This window comes from Paramormyrops kingsleyae, chromosome 12 (genome assembly GCF_048594095.1).
Source record: "Paramormyrops kingsleyae isolate MSU_618 chromosome 12, PKINGS_0.4, whole genome shotgun sequence".
NCBI lineage: Eukaryota > Metazoa > Chordata > Actinopteri > Osteoglossiformes > Mormyridae > Paramormyrops > Paramormyrops kingsleyae.
Genome location: NC_132808.1, coordinates 21,410,242 through 21,424,441, shown reverse-complemented (window position 1 = coordinate 21,424,441; position 14,200 = coordinate 21,410,242). Strand labels below are relative to the sequence as shown.

The 14,200-nt window shown below is 44.1% G+C and overlaps 1 protein-coding gene across 2 annotated transcripts in view; it reads left to right on the top strand.

Moving 5' to 3' along the window:
* The window catches only part of LOC111848695 (B-cell scaffold protein with ankyrin repeats), a 46,842-nt gene that overhangs the window by 26,518 nt on the left and 6,124 nt on the right, over window positions 1-14,200 (top strand). For both annotated transcript variants that reach the window (XR_002839369.2, XM_023820890.2), the window contains exons 8-9: window positions 10,066-10,120; window positions 10,243-10,470. Coding sequence is in view for 1 of the 2 variants with exons in the window: in XM_023820890.2 (XP_023676658.2) it covers window positions 10,066-10,120; window positions 10,243-10,470 (283 nt within the window). In the remaining variant the exon portion in view is untranslated. The remainder of the gene's footprint in view (window positions 1-10,065; window positions 10,121-10,242; window positions 10,471-14,200) is intronic.

Sequence of the window (14,200 nt, the reverse complement as noted above, 5' to 3'; positions counted from 1 at the left end):
ACCTGGAGAGCTTCCTGTTTCTGTGGATGGCACTTCCACCCCCCCTTTCACACCTCATCTGGATTAAAAGGGGGGGGGGGGGCGGGGGATGGTGAGACTCTTCTTTCCATACAAAGCTCTGTCGTCAGTTGTTGAAGAATCACTCAGTATTCTGTTGTTTTTCCCATCGCCAGAATTCTTCACAGTCATGTTAGCTCTCAGGATGACCCTCAAAAATGAATCTGGCCCACCGATTAACTATCCAATGGCGTGAAACTTCAGGTGAATAGCCTTATGGGAAATGCCTTTCGTGTCATTTCAAGTCAACCAAGCTTATGCATCAACAGGGCAAACATGCAGCCAGTTTCGGGATTGTTTGAATGTAAATTCAGATGTCACTAGCTTGGATCCATGCAGTATGTGCGTGTATGCAATATAGCTGTTTCATATCATATGATTGACTCTTCAGATTGTTCTGGTGGCATTTAAGGTAGACTGCGTAAATCAGAGCACTGATTGAATGTGATGATGTCACACTGCAGCCGTAACCTCAGATTTTCCCAAATTTTCCACTGGATCGTAGATGAAGCTTGGGAGACCTGCTCCCTTCCTCCCAAACAGCAGGTGGCGCTTAACTTATAGCCTTGAATTTAAAGGGGTGCTGATTCATGCTCGAAACAAACCCTGTTCTTATGCTTGAGTAATACAGAACAGTTCCTCAATTAGAACGAAATATTTGGATGACATCCTTGGTTAAGGACCAAAATGGTAATAGGAAATAGTAGGATTACCTTAAGAATCCATCTGTGGAGTATAGCCTTGTTTTAGCAAGAGCTTATGATGTATATTTCGGGATAAATTCGCTTAAACTTGTTTGTAAGGGGAGCCTGCAGGACTGTTGCAATCAACACATCCAACAACGTAACACCTCCATGTTAACCCTCTCACAGCACTAGATAGCACTTTCACTGACGTTAATCATGTAATATTTGTTTATTTTTAATTGTTTAGCAATAAGTTAAGATTCCGCATGGAATGCTTTTCATCTTATTCTATATATATATATAACTCATTATTTAAATTGCAGGTTTTTAAGTGTGTTGCTGCCATTACCACCACAAACTTACGTAAACACGCCCATGTGCGGTTAGCGGAAGGCATGTACCAGGCTTTCGGTTCTCAGATGAAAGCCACCATGCGGCAGTCAGATTAGCCATGGACTGATAAGCGAAACTGAAGGGGGAAGAGGAGCCCGAGCTATAGAAATGACACGGAACTCCTGCAAGTGTCCTCTGCCTTGAATAGTCAACAGTACGTTCTAGCAGTACTCTGGAAAGGTTTTCCCAAGCGGAAAGCGCATCAGATAGCGTTCCGGAATATTGTGTTTCCATGAAGAATTTTAAATAGCCTGAGGAATGTCGGCCTAAAGTTTGAACAAAATTACACCTGTAACCTAAAGTTCAAGGGCTGTTCTTTGCGAATTATGTAGAACATTCCTGAAGGTTGGGTGGATTTCGGTCAGGGGAACATCCACTGGAATGCGGATTTCACATCCCAAGAATGTTTTTTATAAATAAAAGTTGAGTCTGCCTCGCTTGTCAGTCTTGGGGTGTTTCTTGTGTTCTCTTGGATCATTGAACAGGTCATTAAATTGTCTTGTTAGGTTCTTCTCGGAAGGTTTTCTGTAGCTCCTGCTCCTGTGCTGCTTACATTTGCACCTGGACATGCATGGGAAGCTCAGTCTAGCTGCTCTTAAGCCTAGTGACGTGTAATGTGCCATTTCCCTGATCTGTATGTCACTTTGGACAAAAGTAAATAAACATAAATGTAGTGCTTTGCCTTCATTTGAGAAGTTACGGCCACTAAGTGTTTGTTTTGCTGCCTACCAATATAGCCACTGACCTCCGGGTGCAATCTGCGGCCGTCGTCTCCAGTCCGTTTTTAGGGTCTGTAGCAGGTGTCTGCTCGCCAACACTCGCACACACAACAGGTAGACCATCGCTGGGACTGCAGCAGTTTCAACTACAAAGCAGAGGTGGAAAGTTCAGGTCCACAAAGTACAAATCCAGGCCAAGGTGTTGTTTCAACCAAACAGGCGCGTACTCTGTGATTGTGAATCTTTACACTTAACTGGTTGGTTGAAACGAAACCTCGGTCTGGATTTGCACTTTCTGGATCCTGAACTTTTCACCTCTGCTAAAAAGTTGCAGGTCGGCGTCCACAGAGTAGATTTGCTGTGGTGCTCTTGAGCGAGGTACTTAATTAAGGCAAGCTTAAAGGATTTAATAAGACGTCTCGTCTAATTAAATGGGTTTCCACCTCAGTTCCCTGAAATGAATGATGAAGATCATTTAAAGCACATCATGCATCAGTCCATGTTGGAGAATATCTATGATATACGAAAACAGTCACATTAATAATTGAGATACTGTATACAGATACTCGTGTGAAATGTTTCCACACTGGAAGAACACAAGACTGATATACATATCAATAAATACAAAATATCCACAGTAAGTCTTAATTACTCATCATTTTGATCCTTTGTTCATTCAATGCAATAAAAATGTAGGCCCCTCTTTGAGCAGATTATTCCTTTGTGTTGACAGATTATGTCCATTGTTGTCATTCCTTTCCATAGCCCAAAAACAGTCTGCTGTTCTTTCTGAGGCTTTTGTCCATTTTACAGCTCACTCCCATGCAGACTTTGGTTCTTGATTCAACTGAACTCCCCCCTCAAACCCCTACAGTAGGGCAGTGGTGGCCTAATAGGTAGTAAAGCATGCTTGTGATTGGAAGGGTGTTGGTTTGAATCCCTGACCAAAGTACTGTCCCCCAAGCGCTGTTCCCTGGGTGCTAAATAACAGCTGCCCCTTGCTATGTCACATCTGGGTTAAATGCAGAGGATGCGTTTTGTTGTGGTGAGTCCACAATGACAATGTCACCTTCATTTCACTGCAGGGTATGATAGTCAGAGACACGGCTTTTGTAAGACAGTGGACTGAACTGCAGAACGAATGGGAGGCAGCCTTGACATGGAGCCAGGGTCCAAGCTCTGGCATATTGACAAAGTTATCATTGTGGTACCTCCCCCCCCACCACCATATTTCATCGTGGGGACCCCCCACTGCTTCACAGAATTTACTCTGGGGTACCACAAAGTCCAGGGCAGATTTTAAACCCCAATCCAGCCCTGGTTGTGGCCCCTTAAAAAAAAATACGGGCTTTAAAAAAAAAACACTCAAAAATGGCACAAAAATCTAACGAAAAAAAGACCATCACTCCAAAGAAAACACATTTAGTTTGGTTTATATTTGTTTACCAAACCCACGCACCCAGCACACCTCTCCAAGGACACAGCATCTCAAATATCGCTCAAAGCTGCACAGCTGTCCATTTTTAAACCCTAATAAGGTAATTAGTCCAATTAAGGTCAGCTTGGTTTCATTACCATGGTAACGGAAACCTAGCCATCTGCCATTATTCTGCTTTATACAGCTAACAATGGGTATAAGTGTGAAGTTATAAGACGTGGTGTGCAGGTAGCCACATTAGAAGTGTATGTTAAGTCACTGAATAGTGTGCTTTGTTCTGCTTTAGGGTGCTTATTAATAAGTCGGCCTGAGTCCTCTCGTGTGAGAGGTGATTTGCACTGGTTTTTCCCACAGGGCTCATCAGCCGTTGTCAGGTGACCAACTGTCACCTCGGCCTCCCGAATTTCCTGCCCTCTTGTGCTCACCCGCCTGTCCCCGTCTTTATTGTCACGTGACACCTTTGCATGAGCATTTCCATGTAACGGTAGGGCGATCGGCGGCGGCGCCAAACCACCTTCGATTTGTTTGCGATTTGAATATAACGCCTGTGTTAAAATTCGACCCTTTCACTCTGTGGTCGCTAGGCAAATGCGTCGAAAATTACGGCATTGTGCGCTCTTCTTCTGCTTCTCAGAAGAGGCTTTCTTTATTAGTTTTGCAAGTAAGGGATTACAGTATGTGTGCTGCGGGGTAAGCAAGCTAAAAACAACATCGGCACACGAGGACGTTCACATTACCGGGAGCTTCATCAAATATCGTTGATTTCATGATGGAGGAATATATTGCGTTCATGAATCTTTAGCAGCATTCGCACTTCTTTTTGCTGGGGCTCTGCGACTTCTGTATCAGAGTAATATATCGCGTGCTGCAAACACTGCAATAAGTGTACTTTAGACAAATCGTCTCGTTGGTGCTAACCCTGCACGCGCTATGCTATGTCCTGTTGTGCTAGGGATACATTTACGTGTATATCCTTATGTGTGCACCACCACAGGAGCTCCTGCTTCACTATCTGCCAGCGCACATGAGCCGCTGCTTCACTGTGTTCACTGTAAACATGTTGCGAAGCGTACGAAGCACCTCGCCAGCACTTTGAGGTCAGCGCAAGAGTGACAACAAACAGTGGTGGGCCTGCACACTGCAGCTGCTGCGTGTGGGAACCTGGGTTTGTTCCATTCCATAATTTGTAACGCGAGGTCGCCCATAACTGAGCTGTTTGTTATGAAACAGAAGCAGGCAGCGCGTGACCGAGCCTGAGAGAAACCAGAAGAGTCAACGCGGAGGTCTGTGGCTGGGCTGCGAAGTGAGCTTCGGGACTTCCGTTCTTTGAGATCCTTTAGAGCAGTGTTTCCCAATCTGGTCCTCGGGGACCAACAGAAAGTCCATGTTTTTGCTACCAGGAGTTGGGGGGGGGGGGAGCAAAAATATGGACCATCTGTTGGGGAAACAGATCTGGGTTGGGACACCTTGCTTTAAACTGAGGAAGTACCTGAAGGTGAATGCGATTCAGCTCTGTGGGTAAACTGGGCGGGGAGCAGGGGAGGCTTACTGGGAGCCTCATAGTCCAAAGGCAAGGACTCTAAATAGGCCATAGTGTGTGATTTCCGTGATGGACTGGTATTCCGTCCAGGGGTCACCAAGTGCTTGGAAGATGGATGGACGATATGACGCTTCAATCTGCCCTTTGCACAAGTACAGGTACATAGGACTGCTTTAGTGTTCACATATCCATCTTCTCTCCTTACACACATTTATATACAGCTGAGAGCATAGCTTGGGTACAAGTGCAGAGTCAGCCAAGTATTGGAGCATTTTGGAGGTTTAAGGGCTTTTAGGGCCCAACAGAGATGTGACTATTCTGCTGAAGATGGGATTCAAACCGGCAACCTTCCAGTCACAGATATTTTACTTCAACCCTGTTCACTCAGTATTAATTTGTAGGTAGAATGTAAACATCTATGTTGTCCAGTTACTATGTGACAAAGCCATGCTGGGAGGTGAACTGATGACTTCAGTCTGGGTGAATTGGGCTGCCTGGGTGTGTTCGAGCAAACGCCTTCCGATGGAGAGACGTCCATTCCCCATTCACAGGAAACCAGGTCGTATTAAGCTACTGTTGCTAATAGACTAAGCTTACTTAATTCCTATAAAGCTCAACCCAGCTTTGGAGAAACGGGGGAAGAAAACAGTTTGCCGTAAAGGGCCGGTGACTGGATCGTGCCACGATTGTAAGCCGACACAGTAAATACCAGGATGTGCCTGGGATCCACCCCGTCCTGTCAGCAGAGCAATGGGCGGGATGCAAGAGAATCCCTTAATGCGGGGGAAGAAAAATGACCTCATCGGGTCTCACCCACGCCCAGGATAAAAGTTTGTTTATGCAACCCAGGCAGTGGAGGTGATCACAGCAAAGTTGGGCACAGCAAAGCAAAACTTCAACTGACAGCAACACTTTGGTCATATTCATCAAAAATCATTAAAGGAGAAACATAATGAAATGAACTTCTGGAAGAGCCCTTTGGTAATAATTAATGCCAATGGACATATAATATGGTAATAAACTGTAATTTATTCTACTGTGATTGTAATTAGTTAGCTCTGTTTGTGTATGCCGTTCGCACAATGTAAAATTTGTACAAGAAAGCAAATTGTGCCATTTCTGACATGCCAATTAGATGAATCCCTGAGCCATTTATGCGCCATATTTTTTTCCTGGAAGGAGAGCAATTGTACTAGGATTAGGGTCTGTAAATGTGCGCGTTTTCACTAAACAGAGGTTGATGGTGGAGGTATTCAGGAGCTATCAAATAGGGAGAATCCTGGGAGGGTGTTTTCTCCTATAATGGGGGTGCCTTGTCCTGCTTCACTGGGTGCCTCTCTCACACGCGCCTGCCCAATTATGGAGCAGGATCACAAAAGCTTAACCACAATCAGTCAGCTTCTGCTCTCTAGTGCCCCCTGGTGGTTAAGATGAGGGAGTGGCAGTGGGAGGAAGGTTATCTGGGATTTGGGTGTCAGTATGTCCTGTACCAGCAGGTCTAATGAATAATGGCCATGTTAGAGTGAAGAAGTGGCATTGCTTGTAGCTGGAGTCTGGCCTACTTGTCCTGTTCTGCTGACTTTTTAAAACTGGAAGAACTCTGCAATCACTCACTGGTTCCTTGAGGACTGTGAATTTTGCTCCAGTCTGCTGTGCCCTCCATGTACTACAGCAGTGTTTCCCAATCTGGCCCTTGGGGACCCACAGACAGCCCACTGTCTGGCAGGGAGCTCGGAGGGAGCAAAAACGTGGACCGACTGTGGGTCCCCGAGGACCGGATTGGGAATCACTGTGCTACAGGTAATTTATATTCATGTTATGGCCTGAATGGTACAATCCACCAGGTATACTCTGCAGGGGTACTCTGGTAGCAAACCAGCTAGCTGAGCTTAGCCGAAAATCCTGGGGCTTTTCTCTGTGTAAATACCAACCAACCAACCAACCAACCAACCAGTTGTGAACGTGACTCTTTATACTCAACTAGATGGTTGAAACAAAATCCTGGTCTGGATTTGTACTTTCTGAACCTGAACTGTCCATCTCTGGTAAATAGTGAGTAAAGAAGAGCTCAGTGTCTCATCAGTACACGAGTTCCCGGTAATCCTGCTTATGCACAGAGGCACCTGGTTTAGGATGAGAAGGAGCTCTCAGCGAATCAGTGACATCGATCCGTAGCTTGTATTAATGTTGATGTTGTATTTGCAAACTTAATAAAAAAAAAATGAGCACACAAATACTGATAACAGTAGGTCTATTTTTATGTACGGAAAACAACAAGAAACAAAAAATAATGCACAGTGTTCCTCAGATAAAGGTGTCCCTATAATTTGTCATTATAACGCGGATACATCGAGTACCTTGCTTATGTGCCCAACATCAAAGAATTATTTTGCACAAGACTTCACACTTCTGCCACATAATTAGCAAGTCTTATGGATCTGGTAATGCTGCTTTTATACTTTGATGAATATATTCATATTTTAGAATGCATAATGGGTGTTATTCATATAGGAAAAGCAAGGTAAGAGCTATTATTATTATTATTGAACACCAGGGTTGCTAAGTAACAGAACATGGCTTTTTCAGGGTGAGTACGTTCAAGTGTTAAGTGCTTTGTTTTCACTGTGCTGTCTGCATAGTTATATCATGTATCTTCTCTGTGAAAAAAAATCTGTCCTGGTTAGTAAGTTGTGTTTTGAAGGCGTGGAGACTTTCTGTGTGTGATGATGACTTGGTGTGTGTTTGGCAGAGGAGTAGTCAGGCTTTAGCTATAAGCTGGCATTTATGTATTTATTTATTTTTGCTTTATTAATGCATTTCCAGGTACTGCTGCAAACGGTGACACCGGTTGCTGTTCTGGTCTCCCCCCCCCCCCCCCTGCTCACAGCTTCGCAAATAGGCTGTCGTTAGCCTCATCTCCCACGCTAACGGCTGCAGCCCCCGGGCTGCATTGCTAATAGGCCGAGGACTCCCTTAGCGAAGGTTTCTCCAAACGCAACGCTGCCCCCTGCTGTCTGAGTCCCGGCGTCTGCTCGAGTGGAGGGTATACACGCCGCTGGACTGCTTCCCACTCCTCGGGCTGCCAGGCGTAGGTTTGTTTCGTGCGTCTGACACCGAGGTGGATTCTTCATGGGGGAGAGAGGTCTCCCACTCTAAAGCCATCAGCACAGATGACTTTACCCACGGCCCCTAAGCTCTCTCAGTGGAATTGCCCACAGCACAGGCTGCCATTTGGCACCGTGCCGTACGTCCAGCGGCTGTGTACAGATCCACAGGGTGCGTAGAAAATAACATGGAAACTTTGCAGTTGGATCGCAACCAAAGAAAATAATCTCACTCCGACAGAAGATCTTCGGGGTGAAGTGGAACAAAGAATCTGGGCAGGGCCGAGATAACCCTTTCGAAAGCAGGGTTTGCTAATGCTCGGGAAGGGGCGCGGAGCACAATGATGCCGAAGCTTCAATCGAAATGAGAATGATGGCTTCCATGATGCAATAATATAAGAATTAAGGCCAATAGAGCACAGAAACAGAATTCGTTTTGGGAGATATGTTTTGTTCATACGAAACACATGACACCAGGTAACTCGAATTGGTAACGCTTTCCATTAACGGCACTCTCATAATGCATTCATTATGCATTTGTGGAACATTCAGTGCATATTCATAATGCATTCATAGCACATTCATAAGCAGCATGTAAGTATACCTTAACATCCTATCATACCTTAATAGCTTTAATATACATTACTAACAAACATTATATGATAATAACAAAAATAATAATTGTATAATCATATAATGTTTGTCACTAATGTATATAAAAGCTATTAAGCTATGTTAGGATGTTAAGGTATACTTACATGCTGCTTATGAATGTTCTATGAATGCATTATGAAGGTGCACTGAATGTTCTGTGAAATCATTATGAAGGTGCACTGAATGTTCTGTGAATGCATTATGAAGGTGCACTGAATGTTCTGTGAATGCATTATGAAGGTGCACTGAATGTTCTGTGAATGCATTATGAAACTACACTGAATGTTCCACGAATGCATTAAGGCATTATGAAGGTGCACTTAATGTAAAGTGTTACCCTCTAATTTGCCTTTTGTTTGTGACTGTATGAGGACGTTTGCGCGTGTTTGCATATGCCTGCAAAAGCCTTTGGGTGGCCTGGCTCCCATCCTGTACTCTGTCTTACATCCTACGTCTGCTATGAAAAGCAACCGTATCCTGAGACTCAGCTCGGATGGATGTGGGTGCAGTGTGTATGTGTGTGCACGCACACCTCCATCCATCCATCCATCCATTATCCTGGTCAGGCTTGCGGAGTACACCCACACCTGAAAAACAGAAAGATATCATAGAGTTGTAAGTAAAAATGACTGTGGAAAATCACCATCTGAGCATAGCCACATTCCCTAGCATAAAAGCCCCACTGAATATGTTAAATAATGAATGGGGCTTGCAAAGGTTCTCACAAATAATTGTCATTATTGATATTTCACATGGAGCAACAAAGCTACATAAAAATCATTAAACTAGGTTCAGTTTTTTTTTTTTGCTATTTTTGTGTATTTGTGTTGTATTGTGTGGATGTGTCAGCGCATTTGTTTTGGTTTATAGAGTACACACAATGACAAAGAGGCAAAAATAATGATTGTAACCCGGACAAAGCCAGTCTTCATGAACTCCCGATTGAAAAATGACTCGGTTGGTTTCCACGGAAACCATCAGAATGTTGTGGTAGGCCTGAGTCCTCTTCAGCCGCTGTTAATCATATTGCTAAATGCGATGTTTAAATTGATGTACCTGACATGCAGTGATATTGTCTGAAAGGAGACAATATGTGGATTAGTTTAATCATTCTTCCTTTAAGACATCATTACTATCAATCAGTTTTCTCATGAGCAAATTGCAGCTCAGGTTCTGTGACAGGTCATCACAAAAGTTATGCTGTCATGCCCATTATGGAAGCAGGCAGATTGGGCCGATCCATTTGTGGCAGAGGCGGGGAGTGGTGACTTCTGTCCCGAATGTCTTGAAATCTGGACCCCAAAGTCTTTGGCCCATGGTATTGTCATTGTATCCTAAACTGTGGTGTTGAGCTTCAACTGCACCAGATAACTTGTAAAAAGGCTACTAACGAAAAAAAAAACAATACCACAGAAGTCACCTAAGTGCCACTTTGATGTCTAATGACCTAAACTAAGCACACCTACTGTTGCAGGCTGGATCAAGCATGGAAGAAGACAACAGCATTTATGAAATGATGGGTTCATCTGGTAAGTGGAGAAGTCATTTTGGGTGAATATTGGTGGAATGTGTGTGTGTGTCTGTGTGTGTCCATCCATGGTCCTTTTGTGCCATCAACCTTGAGGAGCTCATCCTACTCTTTATTTCTCAGGTTATCACAGCACCAATGATGACGGAGAAGAAGGCGGAGAAGAGGAGAACAAACAGGATGGGGAGGAAGAGGAGGACCCTTATGCACTCTTTGGAGGTGATGATGAGGAGTATGACACAATCCTGGCCTCCAACAAGCCTGTGATCATCGCCAACCGACCCCCGGCACCAACTCCAAGACCAGATACGATGCCACCTAAAGCAGACAATACTCCCTATATAGCTCAAGGTAGGACAATGCTCTGATTAGTCTCACCTAGTTATTCCCATGCATGATAACACGCATGTAATATTTCATGACTTGCATGCCTATGCAAATTGTCAGACTTTCTTCATAATACAAAATATAAATCATATGAATGATGGTGAGAGTCATCCTGGCTCATCACAGGAACAGGGGTTTGTAGATGGACAATTACAGACGAAGGAGCCAAGCCGCTTGAGTTGTTAGGTACTATATATCGTTCATGTGCTCATGGTTTCTTTATTTTGCTCCTTGGAGACCTTTGGCTTCCCTTCTTAACAGAGACCATAGCAGCTTCAGGCTGAGATGGAACTATGTTATACATATTTTATGGATAATAATGTTCATAAAATCAACTTTACTCCTAGTAGAATCATAAGGCATTCATGAACTACTACTGCAGATCAGTGGTAAAGCCAATTGTAGGCAAACCCTCCAACAAGGGTTTTCACAGGTAAACCCTTCAACAAGGGCTGTCATAGGCAAACCCTCCAAAAAGGGCCTTCATAGGCAATCCCTCCAACAAAGGCTTTCACAGGCAAACCCTCCAACATGAGCTTTCACAGGCAATCCCTCCAACAAGGGTTTTCACAGGTAAACCCTTCAACAAGGGCTGTCATAGGCAAACCCTCCAAAAAGGGCCTTCATAGGCAATCCCTCCAACAAAGGCTTTCACAGGCAAACCCTCCAACATGAGCTTTCACAGGCAATCCCTCCAACATGAGCTTTTACACGCAAACCCTCCAACATGAGCTTTCACAGGCAAACCCTTCAACAAAGGCTTTCACAGGCAAACCCTTCAACAAGGGCTTTCACAGGCAAACCCTTCAACAAGGGCCTTCATAGGCAATCCCTCCAAAAAGGGCCTTCATAGGCAATCCCTCCAAAAAGGGTTTTCACAGGCAAACCCTCCAACATGAGCTTTCACAGGCAAAACCTCCAACATGAGCTTTCACAGGCAAACCCTTCAACAAGGGCTTTCACAGGCAAACCCTCCAACATGAGCTTTCACAGGCAAACCCTTCAACAAGGGCTGTCATAGGCAAACCCTCCAAAAAGGGCCTTCATAGGCAATCCCTCCAACAAGGGCTTTCACAGGCAAACCCTCCAACATGAACTTTCACAGGCAATCCCTCCAACATGAGCTTTCACAGGCAAACCCTCCAACATGAGCTTTCACAGGCAAACCCTTCAACAAGGGCTTTCACAGGCAAACCCTTCAACAAGGGCTTTCACAGGCAAACCCTTCAACATGGGCTGTCATAGGCAAACCCTCCAACAAGGGCTTTCACAGGCAACCCTCACGCAACTCATGGAAATTTTACTTTTTCCTCTACGTTACTTTGGCTTTCATAAAAGTCTTATGATCTGGATTCCTAGTAGCGTAACTGCCCACTTTTCAACGTGACTGTGGAATTCCACTGGTAGATGTATCCTAATAGTATTTTCATTGTTCCGCAATCACTTTGATTGAACTAAGCCTTACGTGAGCTTTGCAGAATCTCATCATCACTGCGGGAAAAGAATAGCAAATGCGACATGACACAGGATGTCTGAGATACGGAGGAGTTCATTAGGCTACTTAGCAGCAGAGACGCAAACTGCAGAACACAGCTGTTTGGAGTCCGAGTCCCGACCGTTCCGCTGTACGCATATTAATGAAAGACAGTGCAGAGCGAACTGCAAAAATAAAACAAAATTATGAGGTTGCGAGTGTCGGATTTGTGTTTAGTCAACAATTAGAAAACATTAGTGGAATATATTTTCCTTTTTCTGGAAAAAAGCATGAACAACCAGACAGAGTCATAATTGTGTAATTTAAGAATGCTATCTTTTTTTATATGCATAACAGAAAGAGGTCAGTCTTCATTTTTTCTCTTTGGATGTCCCCCATCTTATTTTTCTCCCACCCCTACCCTGAAAACACCGTGGTCATCCCTTCTGTAGATACTAGCTCCAGTGTCAAACAGCCACCTCATTTGACATCTTGCTAAACTTCCCAACAGGATCAAAACACAGTTACTGTGAGTGTTCTTCAAAGCCATGCAGTTGAACTGAAACATTTTGTCAGAAGATAAAACCTAAAAGACCTAATTTCAGTCATAACTCAGTTTCGATTAAATATGCAGTTACGGTGTCTCGCCCTAGTAGGCCAATAAAATTGAGAGCTTTCACTCGGTCAAGTCCTCGCTGTACTTTGCTTTAATTAAAAACTCATATCACCTTAAAAAGAGACAGTCTATTACACACTCCAGACCCACAATGTGACTCGAATCAAATAGGAAAACCATTTTCGTGTCTGCCCTGGCATGCTATACACACATGCTGGGTATTAGGCCGATCTGAAGAGCACGCCGATGAGCTCAGAGGATCCGCGAGCACAGTCTGGCAGCCGGAGCGACCACCATTTGCGGCTGTTTATGCGGCCTCTCGCACAGACGCCCATTCAGGTCCCCATTCCTGAACCTCTATGTTTATGTCTCAACACTCGGCCCAGAAGAAAAGTGCACCCCCCCCCCCCGCCCGCCCCCGTTTCTCATCACGTGTTTTTAATCACGCATTTTGATGGTAGTGAGGCTACATATTAACAGGTTCCAGAACAGAAGAAAGCTGTAGAAGTGCCTGTCCTTCTGGATTACAGCATTTTAGGTCACGCAAATTATGGTTTGTCCTTTTCGTCAGTACATAAGGTTGCTACAGTTTTCTTTTTCGAAAAGTGAATGTGAATGAACGTCCAAAGAGTATGGAGCCTCTTTTGGCCTGAAAGGGTATTTGTAGAGCCATAATATGCTGTGTAAAAAAATGCCACCCAAATAAGAGAGAATGTATTCGTACAGATTTTTTACATTCTCTAACAATAATAATTACTGTAATCTAGGGTTTCTTTCCCCAAACCTACAAATCAAAAATTAGCCGAATGAGTGACTTGACTTGAGGATTTGGAACTGGAAACATTCAAACCTTCCACGGCCTCTTCCGCAACCCACCCACCACCCCCATGATTCATCCAGCCAGACCGATACCATAACACAGCAGTGCCCCCCCCCCCCCCGATTACAGTCTGTGTGGCCCCCAAAGCTATTTTCCAGCCTTGTGAAGATAAGACCGTCCGACTAAAACCACATAACACTGCAGAACCAAATCACAGGTTCTGTCGCTTTGTTTGAATCGTCAGCACAGTTTCGTTAAAACTACAGTACATCTGCAAAAAACAGGAACATAAAAATAAGCCTCCATTGTGGTCACTTTTCTTTTTAACATTTTTTTAACATTCAAGCCTAATTTTTGCACAACTCAAAAACAATGTGTAGGCGGGTATTTTCAAAGGCTGGCCCCGATTTTCCACTCCTGAAATTCAACCCTGTACCTAACAACGCCCCGACTGCGTAGTGCACAGCTGGTCAAAATTCTGATTCTGTCTCCGCTCTGGAACAACACAGTTATGCACAGTGGCAAATTCACTTCAGAAGCAAACCGAAAATTAATCTGTCTCTTATGGCATGCCGATTCATACAGAAGGGTGGTGTTCTAAGATGTGGAAAAATACGCTATGTTACTTTTTCAAGTGGTCATGTGCTGTCTTTACTGATTCATTCCTTTCCAGTCACTGACACTAAATGTGACAAATAACAATTAATGGCCTATGGCAAGACACCAGCAGTCCTCAATAGCCTATAAGAAGACAGCTTGATGACTCATGAAGTTACGGAGCCAC